General features: G+C 46.7%; 5 protein-coding genes across 5 annotated transcripts; 1 reads left to right on the forward strand and 4 right to left on the reverse strand.

Moving 5' to 3' along the window:
• Positions 1–154: 154 nt before the first annotated feature.
• On the reverse strand, positions 155–2,732 carry BGW36DRAFT_429454 (putative endoglucanase; the record flags this gene model as incomplete). The annotated part of the gene is made up of 7 exons (XM_046220692.1): positions 155–1,635; positions 1,688–1,741; positions 1,795–1,911; positions 1,974–2,097; positions 2,161–2,359; positions 2,414–2,558; positions 2,630–2,732. The coding sequence occupies 7 exons, from the start codon at positions 2,730–2,732 to the stop codon at positions 155–157; spliced, it is 2,223 nt and encodes a 740-aa protein (XP_046070723.1).
• A 2,306-nt stretch (positions 2,733–5,038) lies between these two features.
• BGW36DRAFT_429455 (putative MFS transporter) lies at positions 5,039–6,748 on the forward strand (the record flags this gene model as incomplete). Its single annotated transcript, XM_046220693.1, has 4 exons — positions 5,039–5,227; positions 5,284–5,778; positions 5,828–6,504; positions 6,598–6,748. 4 exons carry the CDS (start codon positions 5,039–5,041, stop codon positions 6,746–6,748), a joined length of 1,512 nt encoding a protein of 503 aa, XP_046070724.1.
• A 217-nt stretch (positions 6,749–6,965) lies between these two features.
• BGW36DRAFT_361273 (uncharacterized protein) lies at positions 6,966–8,794 on the reverse strand (the record flags this gene model as incomplete). Its single annotated transcript, XM_046214263.1, has 4 exons — positions 6,966–7,088; positions 7,148–7,672; positions 7,731–8,079; positions 8,130–8,794. 4 exons carry the CDS (start codon positions 8,792–8,794, stop codon positions 6,966–6,968), a joined length of 1,662 nt encoding a protein of 553 aa, XP_046070725.1.
• A 2,336-nt stretch (positions 8,795–11,130) lies between these two features.
• On the reverse strand, positions 11,131–12,161 carry BGW36DRAFT_429457 (glycoside hydrolase family 18 protein; the record flags this gene model as incomplete). The annotated part of the gene is made up of 2 exons (XM_046220694.1): positions 11,131–11,579; positions 11,636–12,161. The coding sequence occupies 2 exons, from the start codon at positions 12,159–12,161 to the stop codon at positions 11,131–11,133; spliced, it is 975 nt and encodes a 324-aa protein (XP_046070726.1).
• An 809-nt stretch (positions 12,162–12,970) lies between these two features.
• On the reverse strand, positions 12,971–14,872 carry BGW36DRAFT_398784 (uncharacterized protein; the record flags this gene model as incomplete). Its single annotated transcript, XM_046218446.1, has 7 exons — positions 12,971–13,093; positions 13,444–13,587; positions 13,638–14,228; positions 14,261–14,401; positions 14,423–14,437; positions 14,487–14,738; positions 14,780–14,872. 7 exons carry the CDS (start codon positions 14,870–14,872, stop codon positions 12,971–12,973), a joined length of 1,359 nt encoding a protein of 452 aa, XP_046070727.1.
• Between the last annotated feature and the right edge of the window lie 21 nt (positions 14,873–14,893).

Below are 14,893 nucleotides of genomic sequence, written 5' to 3' on the forward strand. Positions count from 1 at the left end.
GATACCAGCGCCTACTTCTCCTGCCTGTCGAGCTTCTTACGCAAGATCCCCGGAAATACGTCAAATATTCTGATGGACACTAGCTCTCATTTAGGAACTACCCTACTAGTCGGCATCGTAATGAATGAACGAACAGGCGCTATCAGGCCACGGTTCACGGCTCCCCATACCAAATCCCCCTTCCGTTGGTTCCTACGAACACTCGCCCATAGTTCGACATGTCGCCGTTTACTACATTGGCCGAGGCTGCGCCAAACCCGTGTGTGGCATCCGAAATTTCTTGCCAGTTGGCGCCCATATCCTCCGTTTTAAAAAGGGCTGTGATATTGTCGACGGCGAAGAAGCCGAAAATGACAGGATAGGATGCTGGAGCTCCAGCCTTGCCAAAGCCAAAGCTCCAGCCAGCTGAACAACCACCACCAATCTGGGTAAAATTGGTGCCGTAGTTGGTGGAATGCCAAAGGCCGGTGTCAGTTGAGGCCCAAACGTCCCCAGCGATGGAGGGATGGGCGCGGATCTCATTAACGGCGGTACTGGAGCCAAGACTGACTGTGTTGGCGAACGAAACAGCACCATTTGTGGAGAGATAAAAACTACCAGCTGACCCGCCATAGAAGACGGTATTGTTGGATTTGTCAGACGCAATAATTGCACCCGAGGGCAATCCAGTCGCTGTACTAAAGGTACTGGTGTATTTGGAAACAAGAGGGCTACCGGATGTTGGCATCAGAAGGACAGTATCCCCATCCGCAGAAAGAGCAACAGCCCCCGGTACTGTACTAGATGAGGCTGCGTAGTCAGCCGACCAGGTAAGGCCAAAATTGGTTGAAAATGAAACAGTAGGCAGAGTTGAACTAGCTCCTGACCGGACGATGTTGGCTGGGTTATTCCCCGCGTAGTCAATGCCATTCGTGGACCCGTAGGTAGGGCTGTGAAAGCTTTGGGAGGGAGCCGTTTCGAGACTAGAATGATAGAAACCTCCATCATCTCCAACTACAGAGAGAAGGGGTGGTCCTCCTACTGGTGCGATAAGGCCAAGCACATCCATTTCTTCAATCCCGACTGCAAGAGATTCCAGAGTGACGTTGTGAGCAGAATCCCACTTCAGAAGGTCGTGGCCACCATAGATTGTGATACCGGTGCCATATAGCCAGTGATTCGAGTCAAAAGGGTCAATGGCCAGCGCTTCAACCATCCATCCAACCCGGACTGGAAATTGCGCAGTAGATGTGTTGTCTTGCAACCAAGGGGCATTGGAAATCTCATAATCGTAGTAGTAATCGATATCAGGATAACTATTCCATGCCCAAATTGGGGACCATGTTGCGCCTGAATCAAGGCTTCGCCATATAATTTCGTCCGGCCACCAACAGTTCAAGGCTCCCACCATCACGGTACCAGGAACTTGCAGATCCACCGCCAGGCCACCATAGCCGTAGTATGTGCTATCAATCGAGGTTGGGCTTATATTAGTCCAGACGCCCGTCGAGATATTGTACCTATGAACGGTACCGTTGGTACCATCGTATGGGCCAGCCCCATTGGAGTAGGAGATGTAGAGAACCTTTTCAGCTGGTGATAAAACACCCTTATGAGGTAAAAACCCGTACATTGGTTCTCCAGATACCCAGGCCCCTGCGAGTAAGATTCAGTTTGCACAAAAAAAAGAAGAAAAAAGAATACTAACATGTTTTACCACCATCTTCAGATCTGAAAACGGATTCTCCGGTATCAACAACGCCTGCAGTCGTTAGGATTGTAGGGTCAAGCTATGGAATAACAGATTTATCCCACCGACAAAAATTCTCGGGGTTGGATTTCCTGCGGTCCCAGATGTTGTATCAAAGGTGATCCAAGCGATCCCCACAGGGTCCGACGTATAAGACGAACTGGCATTTTGAAAATACGTCCCTAGGGCAATTTGTCAGCTCTCCGATGTACCTTCCTCCCTATTCGGAACGCTAAGAATGTACCAGTCCAGATGAATGAAGTAACATTTGACCAGGTCACACCATAATCGGTACTCTTCCAAAGACCATGGCCACTTCTAGCTCCAAAATAGAGAACGCTATTGTCATTGGGGTCAACTGCAAGACGCTACAGCCAGTTTTTTAGCGGCATTCTGAGATAGTTTTGATTCTAAGTGAAAATATAACAAACCTCCCCAATTCCCCGCCCTGGCATGTTTCCGCCCACTTTGAAGGGCAACACCGTTTCCTCCCAGGTGTTACCCTTGTCATTTGAGCGTAAAATTGAGCCTGGATTAGGATCCCACTCATTAGTGTACATACCAACTGCAACATATACACGCTCTGTATCAATAGGATCAGTGGCAAGAGCGTCAATTCCCCAGTTATGCCTAAAATGATATGTTAGTCTTATTCTTAGGGGATTGGGTATTGTACAAAGATACCAATTGCTATTGTTGACTGAATCTAGTAGGGGTGTCCATGTTTCATCAGTGTTGAGACGGTAGACACCGCCAATATCAGTGCGAGCATAGGCGATGCCTTTCGTTGACGGGTTGAATACAATTCCGGGAACAAAGCCCCCCCCTCCTAATCGAAGTGGCACACGTACTCAGCTTCTGCATATTTTCGATTTGTCGATAACATCAATTCATACTGACCTCCAGTTTTCACATTTTTCCATGTGTATGTTTGAGTTGTAGCACTGCAAACAAAATTAACTAGCAAGCTAGCAGTCACAAAAAATAGAACTGTAGCACTCATGATTGTTCGTATAAAAGGGACAGTCAAATCACAAGTAAAGCACGAATAGAGCAAGAAAGGCTAGAAATGTTGGAAAAAGAAAATAGTAATTGGCAGCAAGATATGGCATTTTAGATATGGTCGTCGTAAATTAAATATAAGCAACCAGTGTCTATTCTTCGCTATTTTCTGCTCCGGAAATGATTACCAGTTTCTCCATGGAACAACCCACGCTATTGGAGCATTTTCCCTCATGACTGAAGCCTTCCTGTAGGCCCCCTCAGTTTGATCATGTTTTGAAACCTGGAGACATGAAAGGCGTACTTTACTGCATAGCAAATGATGAAGGTTGTGGACCTTCCGGACGACAGAAGAGGGTATCTTTGGCGGTACGAAAGCAAGCTCGATCTTGGCTTTTCAGGTGACATTGGCGCAGTGCGGATTCTCGGCATTGAAGAAAGCCACCGAGCACTATCGCTAACTGATGCATGGTGCATCAGTTATCAATTGATTTGTTGTCTTCTCGGGTCAGTGAGAGCACGTAATAGGTTTTCATTGTCAAGGAAAAGCATTCAGTCAATTGGAGAATATATGACTTCACCGGGGCTCTTCGTAAACAACACGTTATCATCAATTGATGTTAGCCGATACATTAGGAAATGCATAGTTTCAGTTGCTAGGAGCCGATTAGTAGATCAATATCCTAATCTCATTATAAGTTTCCTGATGACCCATGCACATGGGGAATGCAGGCAAGTAATGTTAAGACCTTTCCATTGAAAGGTCACTTGATATAGGTTTCGATGTTAGCGGGGCGGCTGGCATACGACTATCAGTTGATATACTGGAGTGAAACGACCACTGCCGACAACACGCTAGCCTTTAGTTTGAGACATGATGTGTCGCGAAATAAGAATAACACTGAACCCTGCAGCCGATTCCGAATAGGCTACCCCTAGCTGTCAGGGATATATCCTTATCCGGAAAGACATCTTTCCCGTGGGGATCTCCACCTCCCCAGATTACAGCTGCGAATGATAGTAATTTTGCTATGCTATTGGCTCTCTATAACAGTATCGCATCCAATCATTCAATCCATTTGACAAACACCGAAGGCAGTGCGCCTCCAGGCCCGAGTGACATCCCGCTTTTTGAAGCCGGCTCATAAGCCTCATGGGCAAGTGCTAGGTGTGACATGAGGGAATCATCACGAAGCATCCTGATGCGAAGTGTTCGAACAGTCTCATAAATGATATGAATCTAAGCCATGCCGTTGTGAAAGAACCGCTCTGCGCAGCAGCTCTACACATGAAATATACTTTCTCCAAGTTGTCCTGTTTAACCAGAAAATCGGTAAACCGTTTTTTCTATAAGGATTAAGGCCGCAAGGCAGTCTTCATTAATATGCCGAGATCGCTGTGCTGCGTACTTTTCTATATCTACTCATGAATGGATACAATAGTATTATTAAAATTAAGATCAGGTTTTATCATTCTTCGCGAGACATTCTTAATTAAAACACATTGAAATTTAAATAACAATAAAAGTCTTGCAAACAATACTATTATGCCGAGACCTGGTATTAGGCTTAACCTTCACGGATGGCGCACGCGGCTTTACTTAGGTTCACAACTAGTATGTACTCTGCACGATGTACGCGCGTTTCAGACACTCATCGAACTTTGACTGTCCCAGTCCTCTGGTGCTATTGGCTGGCTGTTCCGAGATATAGACGTCGCGCTTGGCCGGTGGAATGCTGATGTGCTCAGCTTCGAAGCTGCGTACTTGAGCAACCATATAGAGATGCTATTGACGAAGCACACGCCGCTCCTCTGAGTGGCTCGCTCACGCAGATGCAGACAGTTTCGCGGGAAAACCATTATCCCCGGTGCCATACTATCCAGGTCTGTACTTCCGGCCCCTCCGCAAGGCCGGGGTAGGCCCCTGTCTTCGTCCCCACGATAAGACCCACTGCCTGGTTGTCGCGCAGCTTCCGATGCTGCGAATTGTTAGTATGCTACGCTACCCGACGATCTCTGCTATTGATGCCATCCTTCGAAGAATCACAGCAAATGACTAGAACTTAATTAGTCCGTATTAATAGAGCTGTTTCCGCCTCAGCGACTCCCGATTACAGATAACCCCGTTTCACGGTCAATTTCGACACCGCAATAACATCGCGCGACTTGGTTTTTTCCAATCCCGTCTCCTTTGTCACAAGACCAGCACTCAATTTCGAGGCACGCAAAAAGTCTAGTCCTGTTGTTGTCGCTTTTTCGGTGCACTGCTGGGTTTACATTGAAGCAGGAAATGCGCTTGCAAGGATTATGAAAAATTTCAATTCAGATGATCGCCAGGCCACGGATGAAAAGGCCGCTTCACCCTCGTCTATTGATATCGAGAGCGAGCTAGCTCCTCGGCATCGGGAATATCTAATCCAGCGCCATGGCACTGCTGACTTGGATCCCATCCCAGCGATGGACGACGCCGACCCGTATAATTGGCCAGGGTGGAAGGTAATATCGTCTACTCCCATGGTTTTCTCTCGGAACACCACTCACCGTATTCCTAGAAACACATCAATCTGGTCCTTGTTGCGTTTCATGCGATGATGAGCACCTTCACCGCTGCCGCCATCATTCCGGCATATCTGGATATCTCCATCAATTTGGGTATAAGCATGAACACAACGGCTTATTTGACGTCCTTGCAAATTGCCATCCTCGGCGGAGCTCCCCTGTTTTGGAAACCCTTGTCGAGCCGATTTGGTCGCCGTCCAATATTTCTCATTTCTTTGCTTGGGAGCCTAGTCTGCAATATTGGCTGCGCAAAGAGTCCATCATATGGCTCTATGGCCGCGTGTCGCGCCTTGGTAGCTTTTTTTATCTCCCCGGCCGGTGCTCTGGGAAGCGCCGTGGTAGCTGAATGCTTCTTCCGAAAGGACCGGGGAAGATACATGGGTGTTTGGACTTTGCTGGTTACATTGGGAGTTCCAGTATCACCTTTCATTTTCGGGTTTGTCGCACAGCGAGTTGGATACCGATGGATCTATTATATCCTGTCAATAGTAAGTTGTTCTCTCAAACCACATCTGTGCTCCGCTAATTCCAGCCTAGACAAATGCCGTGCAATTAATTTTGTGTATATTCTTCTGCCCGGAGACTCGCTACATTGGGGGCTCGATATCTTCCACTGGCTCTGGATTTCGCCAGGAATATATGAGCTTCCGCCGAATTGACCCCAAGCCGCTGGCAGCATATGAGTTCATCCAGCCTCTGACCATGGCTGGCCGAGTGACAGTCGCGATCCCAGCGGTGGCTTATGCCATGGTTTTCCTATTTGGAAGCGTCATGTGCACTGTTGAAATACCTCAACTGTTACAAGAAAAATTCGAATTGGACACCCAAGGTCTAGGCTTGCAGTTTCTCAGTCTGATTATCGGTTCTGTATTGGGAGAACAACTCGGAGGACCGCTATCAGATGCGTGGATGAATCGAAAGAATCGCTCCATGGGACAACGCCCGGGCCCAGAATATCGGTTATGGCTAAGCTACATTGGCTTTTTGCTGACTATTGCTGGTGCTGTCGTCTTCTTGGTACAAACTCAGCAGTCTCCTGCTGGCCATTGGAATATCACCCCTATCGTAGGTGTGGCTATTGCTGCGTTTGGTAACCAGGTTGTCACAACTGTGCTGATCACGTATGCGGTTGATACTAATCACAAGGAAGCTGCGTCTGTTGGTGTGTTTATCACCTTCGTTCGTCAGATGTGGGGATTTATCGGACCTTTCTGGTAGGCATCCCCATTCTTCCTACCTCGTTTTCCCTTTTTACTTTGCGCTTTTGTTCTCCTGATGAGGTTTCAGACTAACCCATTTGTCTATAGGCTTCCAGATATGTTTAGCAGTGTTGGCGTGGCAAAAAGTGCTGGGATTGTTTCTGCCCTTATCGTGGCTGCGAGCATTTTCCCGACAATACTACTTCAGTGGCGAGGCCGAGTATGGCATCGCACCGGTGAACGCCCAGCCGAGGTTTAGTCTGCAGGAAATTATTAGAACAAGCGTACGATGTTCTAGAGTATACCACATTAGACCCGATATAGAGCTAGACTCGCTATTGATTCTGTATTATGGGAATGACAATGTATCATGCCTAAACCAAGTAGTTGCCGAACTACCTAAAGAAGCAAGGTTTGAAATTTATACCAAATGACGACTGTCTCGGGTAAAAATAATACCAAAAGTTTAGCATAATTCACATTTCCACTTCCTCATAAGGCGGGGGCCCATCCCGAGACTCCCACTCTGCCGTGATCTGTCTAGCCTCTGACATTTCGTCTTCTGTCGGCATGTTCACGACCATTAGATATAGAACTTTCTGTAAAACGGAGTCAATAGATCGAGGTATTAATTGGAGCAAATGCATTCGAGAAATACCTGTTTTAAGAGCTTGTTGATCCCCAGCGGCCCATCTCGTTCCAATGCCCTACGACCACCGACAGGCTGTCTCTGCGTGTCATTTAATTTACTTTCTCGACGAAATATTTCCTCTTGATCCTGCGGGGATCGGGGATTGCTCTGCTGTCCATGATTTCGAACTGCCTCTGCGGCAATCCCGACTAAACCGCCTACAAGCCCGCCACCTCCTCTTCCTCTTCTGCGAGACAAGCTATCGACATGACCAGGGTCTGACTGACATGAGTTTTGGCTATAGTATGCATCACCACCTATTCTTTCTGCAAGGCCTCTCCGACTACCCAATAAGTTAGACTCGATTAGCCTGCCACCACTCCGGCCATTCCTAGAACCATCAATTGAACGGATTCTAGAGGGGTTGATGTAGCCCAGCGAAATGAGGGAAACAAGATCCCCGCTATGAATAGGATGATTTGGATCTGCGAATTTTGAGGCAAATGTTGGGTTAAGCTCGTTGGAGAGTAGGTTGTTAGGGTTTTCACCAACCTTCACCATACTGTTAGTGAGGTTTACTCATTTTTCTCTATGTAGAAAATATACTCACGAATTTTGCCTGTGCTTTGCGATCCATATACTCGCTAACAAAGAGCTTGCTTCGCTTGAGTTTGCTTTTAATTCCCTTGGCTTCCTCGCCTGGAGCGGCGGCGATGTAGTCTAGACCGGGGAAGACTAGCTCAGCAGTCTGCATAAACTCGAATTGGGTGGTCGTTCCGTATGACGAGTGAAAATTGTGCATTGTCTTGTTTTGGTTGGAGACTGAATTCTTAATTGTCGTGTTCACGCCCATGTTTACGCGAGACGACAGTGAATTGGGATCCCAGGTCATGACGAGACAGTATAGTCCGCGTGGGCGGAAGAATTCGTTGTTAAGTTTGGCGAGAGATGTATTCTGTCTGTTATCACATTAACTTCTGACGTATTATATCGGTGAAAGATCACAGACCGATATCGCCCCTGCGTCTCCATAGCTATTTGTGTGGCAATCATAATCGCCGTCGAGACAGCAAATGAAATGGCCGAGGGCAATGCATTCGTCGCTAAAGATGCTAGGTTGATCGCATTGATCCACGGGTTTGCTAGGCTGGCCTCGTTGAAAACCTCGATGAAATCGAGCCACATTACCTGATCAATACCCTTGTTTTGTAAACCCGGCGCATAAGCACGAATGAAGCCACGTTTCTTGACCCGCGGCCGGCGCTGAGGGAGCACTACAGGATACTCCAATTTCGCGAGATGGTAACTGTTATCCTCAGCAGTACTATCCAACAGAGGATGCCGGTCAAGAAAGGCTTTGACGACTTTGTCTGGATTTGCAGCGCCATTCTTGCTCTTCCGCGGTGCGCTACCCCCAACGAGCTCGTCCTGGGCTTCGTCGAGCTCCCACTGCTCTTCTTCTAATTCTGCAGGCTCAGAGGCTGCTGGTGTGAGGCTTCTGTCTTGTGCTTCGACGGAATCTTGGTTTGGAGGGACATTTCGGTCGTGGGAGCTGGCCAGACCGATGCTAGTGCTGCTTGCGTTTTGGCGGGCAGCTTTTTTCGCTTTGTGATGCTGATGGGCTTCAGCGACCAGACCGACGCCGGTCGCGACTCTGTTGATGAGGCCCGACATTGTTTGTCGGCAGTGCTAAGGAGAAGAGAGAAATATTGGTAGACTGAAGGATTACAAGCGACATTAACTAATTTGAATGGGTGAATGGTCTTCAGGGAAAGCGCTCGATTTGTTTTTTTATTCCCCTTATGTCCTTTTTCTAGCTTCAGCAGACAATATTTAGATTGCCAACGATTAGGCTGCAGCTGAGAGTGGAGGGCTCTTCAGATGCTGTTAGGATTTTAGGTTGGTCATCCAAAAAGCTTGTTGGCTGCCAGCTCGTTCCCCGTTTACAATCCGTCAGATGCGATGAGAAATGCTGGTAGACAAGCTCGTTTCTCGTTCCGATCGCGGTTCAAAACCTACCACAGACGCATGCGGCACGTACTGCCTGAATACTAGGATATGCATCCCCTCGGCGCCAGGGAAGCATCCAATAAAACCTGCAAATTGCAAAATTGTTGCGCCTCAGCCACACCATGAGCCTAGTGCGCATGTAGGTCTGGATCGTAGAGAAAATGCAATTCCGGTTGATAACTGTTCCAGCACATTTGTGTATGGAACTACGGCGTTCAGAATTTGGATGCCTAACCGGTTGGTAAAAGCTCCGGTGGAGATTCTAAGTCATCTTAGTTGATGTGGTGCTTAGATGGCACTGATTAATTGATGATCAGGACAGCGTCGAGGATAGAAGGATCAATACGAGTATTGAAACAAATAGATAGATGTAGATGCTCACCATTTGGTCAAACCGCCACCCTTGGCTGTGTGGGGACTAGCCCATCCTGACTTGCATTTATTTTATTTATATTGGTGGGCGAGGGGCCTCATAGGGGCTGTAGCCACTAATTCATCACACCGCCGGCCCCATACGACCTCTGAAAACAGTTATGCACTTACCCTTCCCTACTCCCCGAACAGTTTATCTGCGCAGGACGATTCGGGGCCTTATAGGGGCCGGCGACCCCCGGTCTTCCTCCTGGGAGGGGAGCCAAACGTGCGGGCGTCGCCTGCCCAGTGACAGACCGCTAAGAGCTGTCACCACATTTATCATGAATGATACTATCCGTTTGTCCAATTTAACACAAAACCCGTGGAAGCTCTCGTCATCAAATTTTATACTCTAAGGAAGTCGCATTACTATTTCAGCAGTCTCTAAGCTTCACAAATGTGCCCCTGAGATCAAATATTAGATTATGCCCGGAATTTCAGTCGCTTAGACATGGCCCGATTAAAGTCAAAAATAGGGGTTTAAACAAAAAGGAAGCCATCCGCGTCTCATTCCTGTAGGTCATAACAAAGAGATACTAATTTAAACCGGGCTTTTGATCACTATACATCTAATTTCTGCACGGAATTCAACAAAGAACGTGAAACGCGATCTTCATAGGAAGCAAGCCGTCTTCGCGGAACGACGATTCATATAAAATGGTCATTGATTGGCATTTATTCGCAACTTTGAAAGTAAAATCGCGTTTGAAATTGGCAGAGATGATTGAAGCGCCTCCTATCAGCTACAGGTTGTTGCAGCTAGCAGGTCCCGGTTTGACCTCACTGTTATATGGCTCGTTAATGTATCGATATGACTTTACACAGAAATATTCTCTGACTGATCAGTAGCAGGCACAGCAGCGGTCTCACTCGTGGCGATCCCGGCCTTGGTAAAAATACCAGCACGCCACATTTCGGCCTCATTCCGGTGGACTTATAATATTGATCTCGGTCTTCGCCAGCATCTTGTTTTTGCCAACACAAGCGCATTATTTGTCCTGTCAAAACATCCATATACATTGACACGGCCTGGTTTTGTGTCTAGCCTGTATGAATTGGCAGGGTTATTCACAGTATTCAATCTTACTTTCACTGCTTATGTACTCAACCCAATGGCTCGGGATCTAGCGGAACTGTTATTGGATCCGGATGAAGATGATCATGAGAATCAAGACAATCTGTACCGGTGGGGATTATACAATGCTCTCAGAGCAGATATAACCCTTGGAATGGCATTTGTCTTGTCATTTTGCGCATTAGTAGAGTTTGATGCTGTTACCGTTTTCAAGAATGCTTTAGCTACATACACTTCTTACGTGTCAATTTAAAGGCTCATGGCTTATTTGGTTATTGATCAAAGTTTGAATCGTTGAAATGGTATATCAATTGATATAAATGGTTTAATGCATTAACGAATACTAAGTGCTGAATTCGCCCTGAAGAAACTAGAAAAATCAAATATGAATGATAAAAACATTGAAGATTGTAACTTCGGCATTGATAGGCTTAACGGCGCGAATCAACAAAAAATGAATCATATATACTTAAGCTGATATGTACAGAGAGAAAGCATCATCAATTCGAAACTAGAGTGCCGCCTTAATAGCCTTTTGGTAATTGCCATTCTTCACAGCCAGCTGTGCCTCCCAGAGCATAGCACCTCCGAAGTTGGGCAAATTAAACTCCTCAATATCCTTGAGTTGTTTGACCAGAGTATCAGAGTCAACATATCCTTGATCACCATCTGCACCGCTGGCTAGGGCGCCGATGAAAAGCTTTGCATTTCCGATGCCATCACTCCAGGTTTTGACAGCATCCTTGAAGCCGGATTGTGCAACATTGCAGTCGCCATTGTTGTAAAACTGGACCCACACGTAATCAAGCTCCTTGCATACATCCAGTGGAACGGATTGGTCAGGGTAGGGGCACTGAGGAGCAGCAGTGAGGTAGTAAGTCTTGCTAGAGTCTTGGGCAAAGTTAGACTTAAAGCGGGAAACAAGAGCGCTGTAACCGGTAGAATCGCCAGACTCATTATCTAGTTTTAAAATGTTAGTATCTTTTCGTATTGGAAACCTTAAATCAAGTATTTACCAAGGTCAAATCCATCCAACTTCACATCTCCAAACGGCCGAAGAGGTTTCAAAGTCTCGTCGGTACCACCGCCGAACAAATTCCACAAATTATCGGCAACAGTCTTTGCTTCATCGTCTCCAGATAGGACAACATTCGAATAGTCGACAGCGCCACCCAAGCTCATAATAACCAGCTTACCAGCGGATTGGCATGCCTGAATAGCAGACACAAGCGAAGATCCATCTTGAAGAGATGTGGCACCAGCATCTTGCTGGGCCTGTGATGGCCCGCTCAAAGTGCTAATGCTGAGACTGGGATATCCACCATCACCCTTAAATTTGTTGACGAAAGCAAGGTTGACGATGTCGTACGAGTCATCTGAGCATACATCGCTGAGGGTTGTGCTGTCATCTTCAGCACCCCAGTAGACACTGAGTTTATTCCCAGTGGTTGAGTTTCCGGCTACACGGCGGTGCATTGCTGGGAAAGCGAGTGAGGTCGAGGCGAGTACCCCGGCACAGAGCAGAGTCTTAAGAGAATGCATGTTGACGAGAAGTAATATCTGCCAAAAGTCCTGACTAGTTCAAAAGGAAAGTATAGTTCGATCTACGAATAAGCAGGAAAGGAATGAATAGGATTGTCTTTCAAGGGAGAGAAAAAAAGAAGTGTTGGTCTTTAATGACTGTAATGAGGTATGAGCCTACGAGAATCTTTCGAAATTTTAGCGGAAAATTGGCTCCCTATATATGAGCAACTGGAAATCAACGTTCAAATGAAAAGAGAAGCAATTCGAAATAGGAAAATCGTCTATCACGTCAAACACTGGCACTGTCCAATGACATGAAATATTATTGCTTCTTGAAGGTCGAACGTAGCATCGGGTCCATTACTCTGACGAGTCTGAGGGCATAGTTTAGATAAAAAGTGGAGTGTTCGACACCACCTAGCATCACCATCATACTAAAACGACAGCCTCATCTGGGGGTCTCGCCGGAAATCAGCGATAGTGCCGAAATCACCGGAGTAGTACGTGTGCGGTTGAGAGAAGAAATGGTAGTGACAGGCGCGAGATAGAGTTACTCGTTCGGGAATATGGGCTTGGGGATGCATCTGAAATGCCCGGATGTTACATCGTCTATGTGAGGGGGCCGCGACCACTCAAAGGCCACTTTAAACCATGCCGGTTTTCGTCAGGTGAAACGAGCACAACCATAATATGTAGTGTTGCACTGTTGGGAATTATTATTTAATATTTGGATGTGGTCAGGTCGTGTTTTACGGTACCTTTGAAATGCAACGCGCGAATGAATACGAGAGAGACATACTGAGCTTAATTTAATCAGAGAATCCTTTTCATGTTTGCATCCTCGTTAAAATCGTCCATGATCTTTGGTGAGCAGCCCCCACCGTGAAAACATTTGCCCCCAAAAATAGCCCAATCATCCAAAAGCCGGCGCGGGCCTTGACGATCTTCATCTGTTGATGTGTAATAATATTTTAAAATGCCCCTAAACAGTTTGGACTGATGCTTGATAAAGAAGAACGCGATATAAGAATAACCAGTCTACCAATGCTGAAAATCATTTGATAACTGAGGGCTAGTTAGTCTCCTGACCACTTCACCCAGAATATCCGCTGGGGAATTGACCTATATTGGATGCACTTCATTCATTGACATATAAAAATATTGACTGACACCCTCGAGGTAAATCGTGCATTTCATCTTCTTTAACAATCAAAATGTTTGGCAAAATTTTGACGCAGATTGACCCTGTATGAACCTCTCAGACTTGTTGCACAACGTTTGTTGATGTGGCTACATCAACCACTGTCGCCTTAAACTTTCGTGCGCTGATTTTCTCTTCAAATAACAGATCCAGCTCTTCGTAAGTTCGACCCTTGGGCTCTGGAAGACGAAAATACGTCCATACCATGCACAAGAAGCACATTCCTGCCCAGAAAAAACCCGCCTTCCCTTCCAGTTCCATGCTGATGGGTTCAGCATATATGGTGTGATGACTCCGTTGATAATACCAATGACGTTATACAAATTCCGGCCGAGTACTATAGTCTTCGTCCGCAGCCGACTTGAGGGAATTTCGGCCACAATAGAGAAAGCAACGGTCCCGACAGTTATGTCGTAGAAGAGGGTATAGGCAAGCAACAGTGAACCGATTGCCCAGCCACCACTAGCGGGATTCCCAACAGCAACAAAGCCGATGATAAGAAGTAAAAGGAACATTGCTGCTAGCCCTCCAAGGTAGAGGGTTCGCCGTCCAAAATTTGCCATAAAGAACCATGATATGAACACGCCAAGAATTGCGACAGCATACAACGCCATAGACATGTCGAATGAATAGATGGCCGCGAGACCAGCTTGTTGGAAAAAATAAGTAGAATACCTCATAAAAGCGGCCCCGCATAAATTCTGGATGGCCCAAGTCAAGCACACAATTTCAGTGCGTCGTCGATCAATACCTTTGAAGCAATCCCAATACGAGATTCCCATTGTAAGTTTCCTGTCTAGAGCATCTGTATGTACCATCAGGGCGATTGTCTGGTCAACACTGAAGTCGCCATCAGCAGAAGAACATGTGAGTCGGTACAAAGCCTTCAGAGCATCTTCTACGCGATTTTCCGAACTAGCCACCAAGGTGACTCAGGTGCAAAGAAAATGCCAATTATGAGTGGAACAGGCCACATCCACTGTAAAGCAAATGGAATGCGATACGCCCACTGATCCGCCCGCTGGAGAAGGGTTCGTAAAACACCAACGGCTATCAGCTGCCCGACTCCCCAGCATACATTTATGTATGTTGTCTACTGGGCAGACTTCCGCCGCGTATGCTATGGTGAGTGTCTGGAATACCCCCCACGGCATACCCATCAATATGTCGCGGACTTCCAAGCTCACAATATTCTGCGCAAAGAAAGGGATGAAAATAAAATCTACCGAAGCAGCCAGGGACGCAAGCATTGTGCGCCTGTATCCATATCGCTCGGACACAATATCGTTGATGAACAGACCAAGAATTTCACCCACATTTGCCCCATTCGACAGCCCAGCCTGCCAAAGAGCTGTTATCTGATATGCTCCATCAGACTGCCGCATGCCGTATCGCTGAGAAAGGCAGGAAAGGCATAAAGGCTTTGCATAAGAACCACATCATAGCCTTCCATGACAATGGCTGTCGAAAGGAGTACAGACCAGCCGATGGCCTTGGGATACAGACACACGGCCTGCCAGATCGTCATGCGATGCTCTTTACTAGTGGC

This window comes from Talaromyces proteolyticus (assembly GCF_021365285.1).
Source record: "Talaromyces proteolyticus strain PMI_201 chromosome Unknown BGW36scaffold_8, whole genome shotgun sequence".
NCBI lineage: Eukaryota > Fungi > Ascomycota > Eurotiomycetes > Eurotiales > Trichocomaceae > Talaromyces > Talaromyces proteolyticus.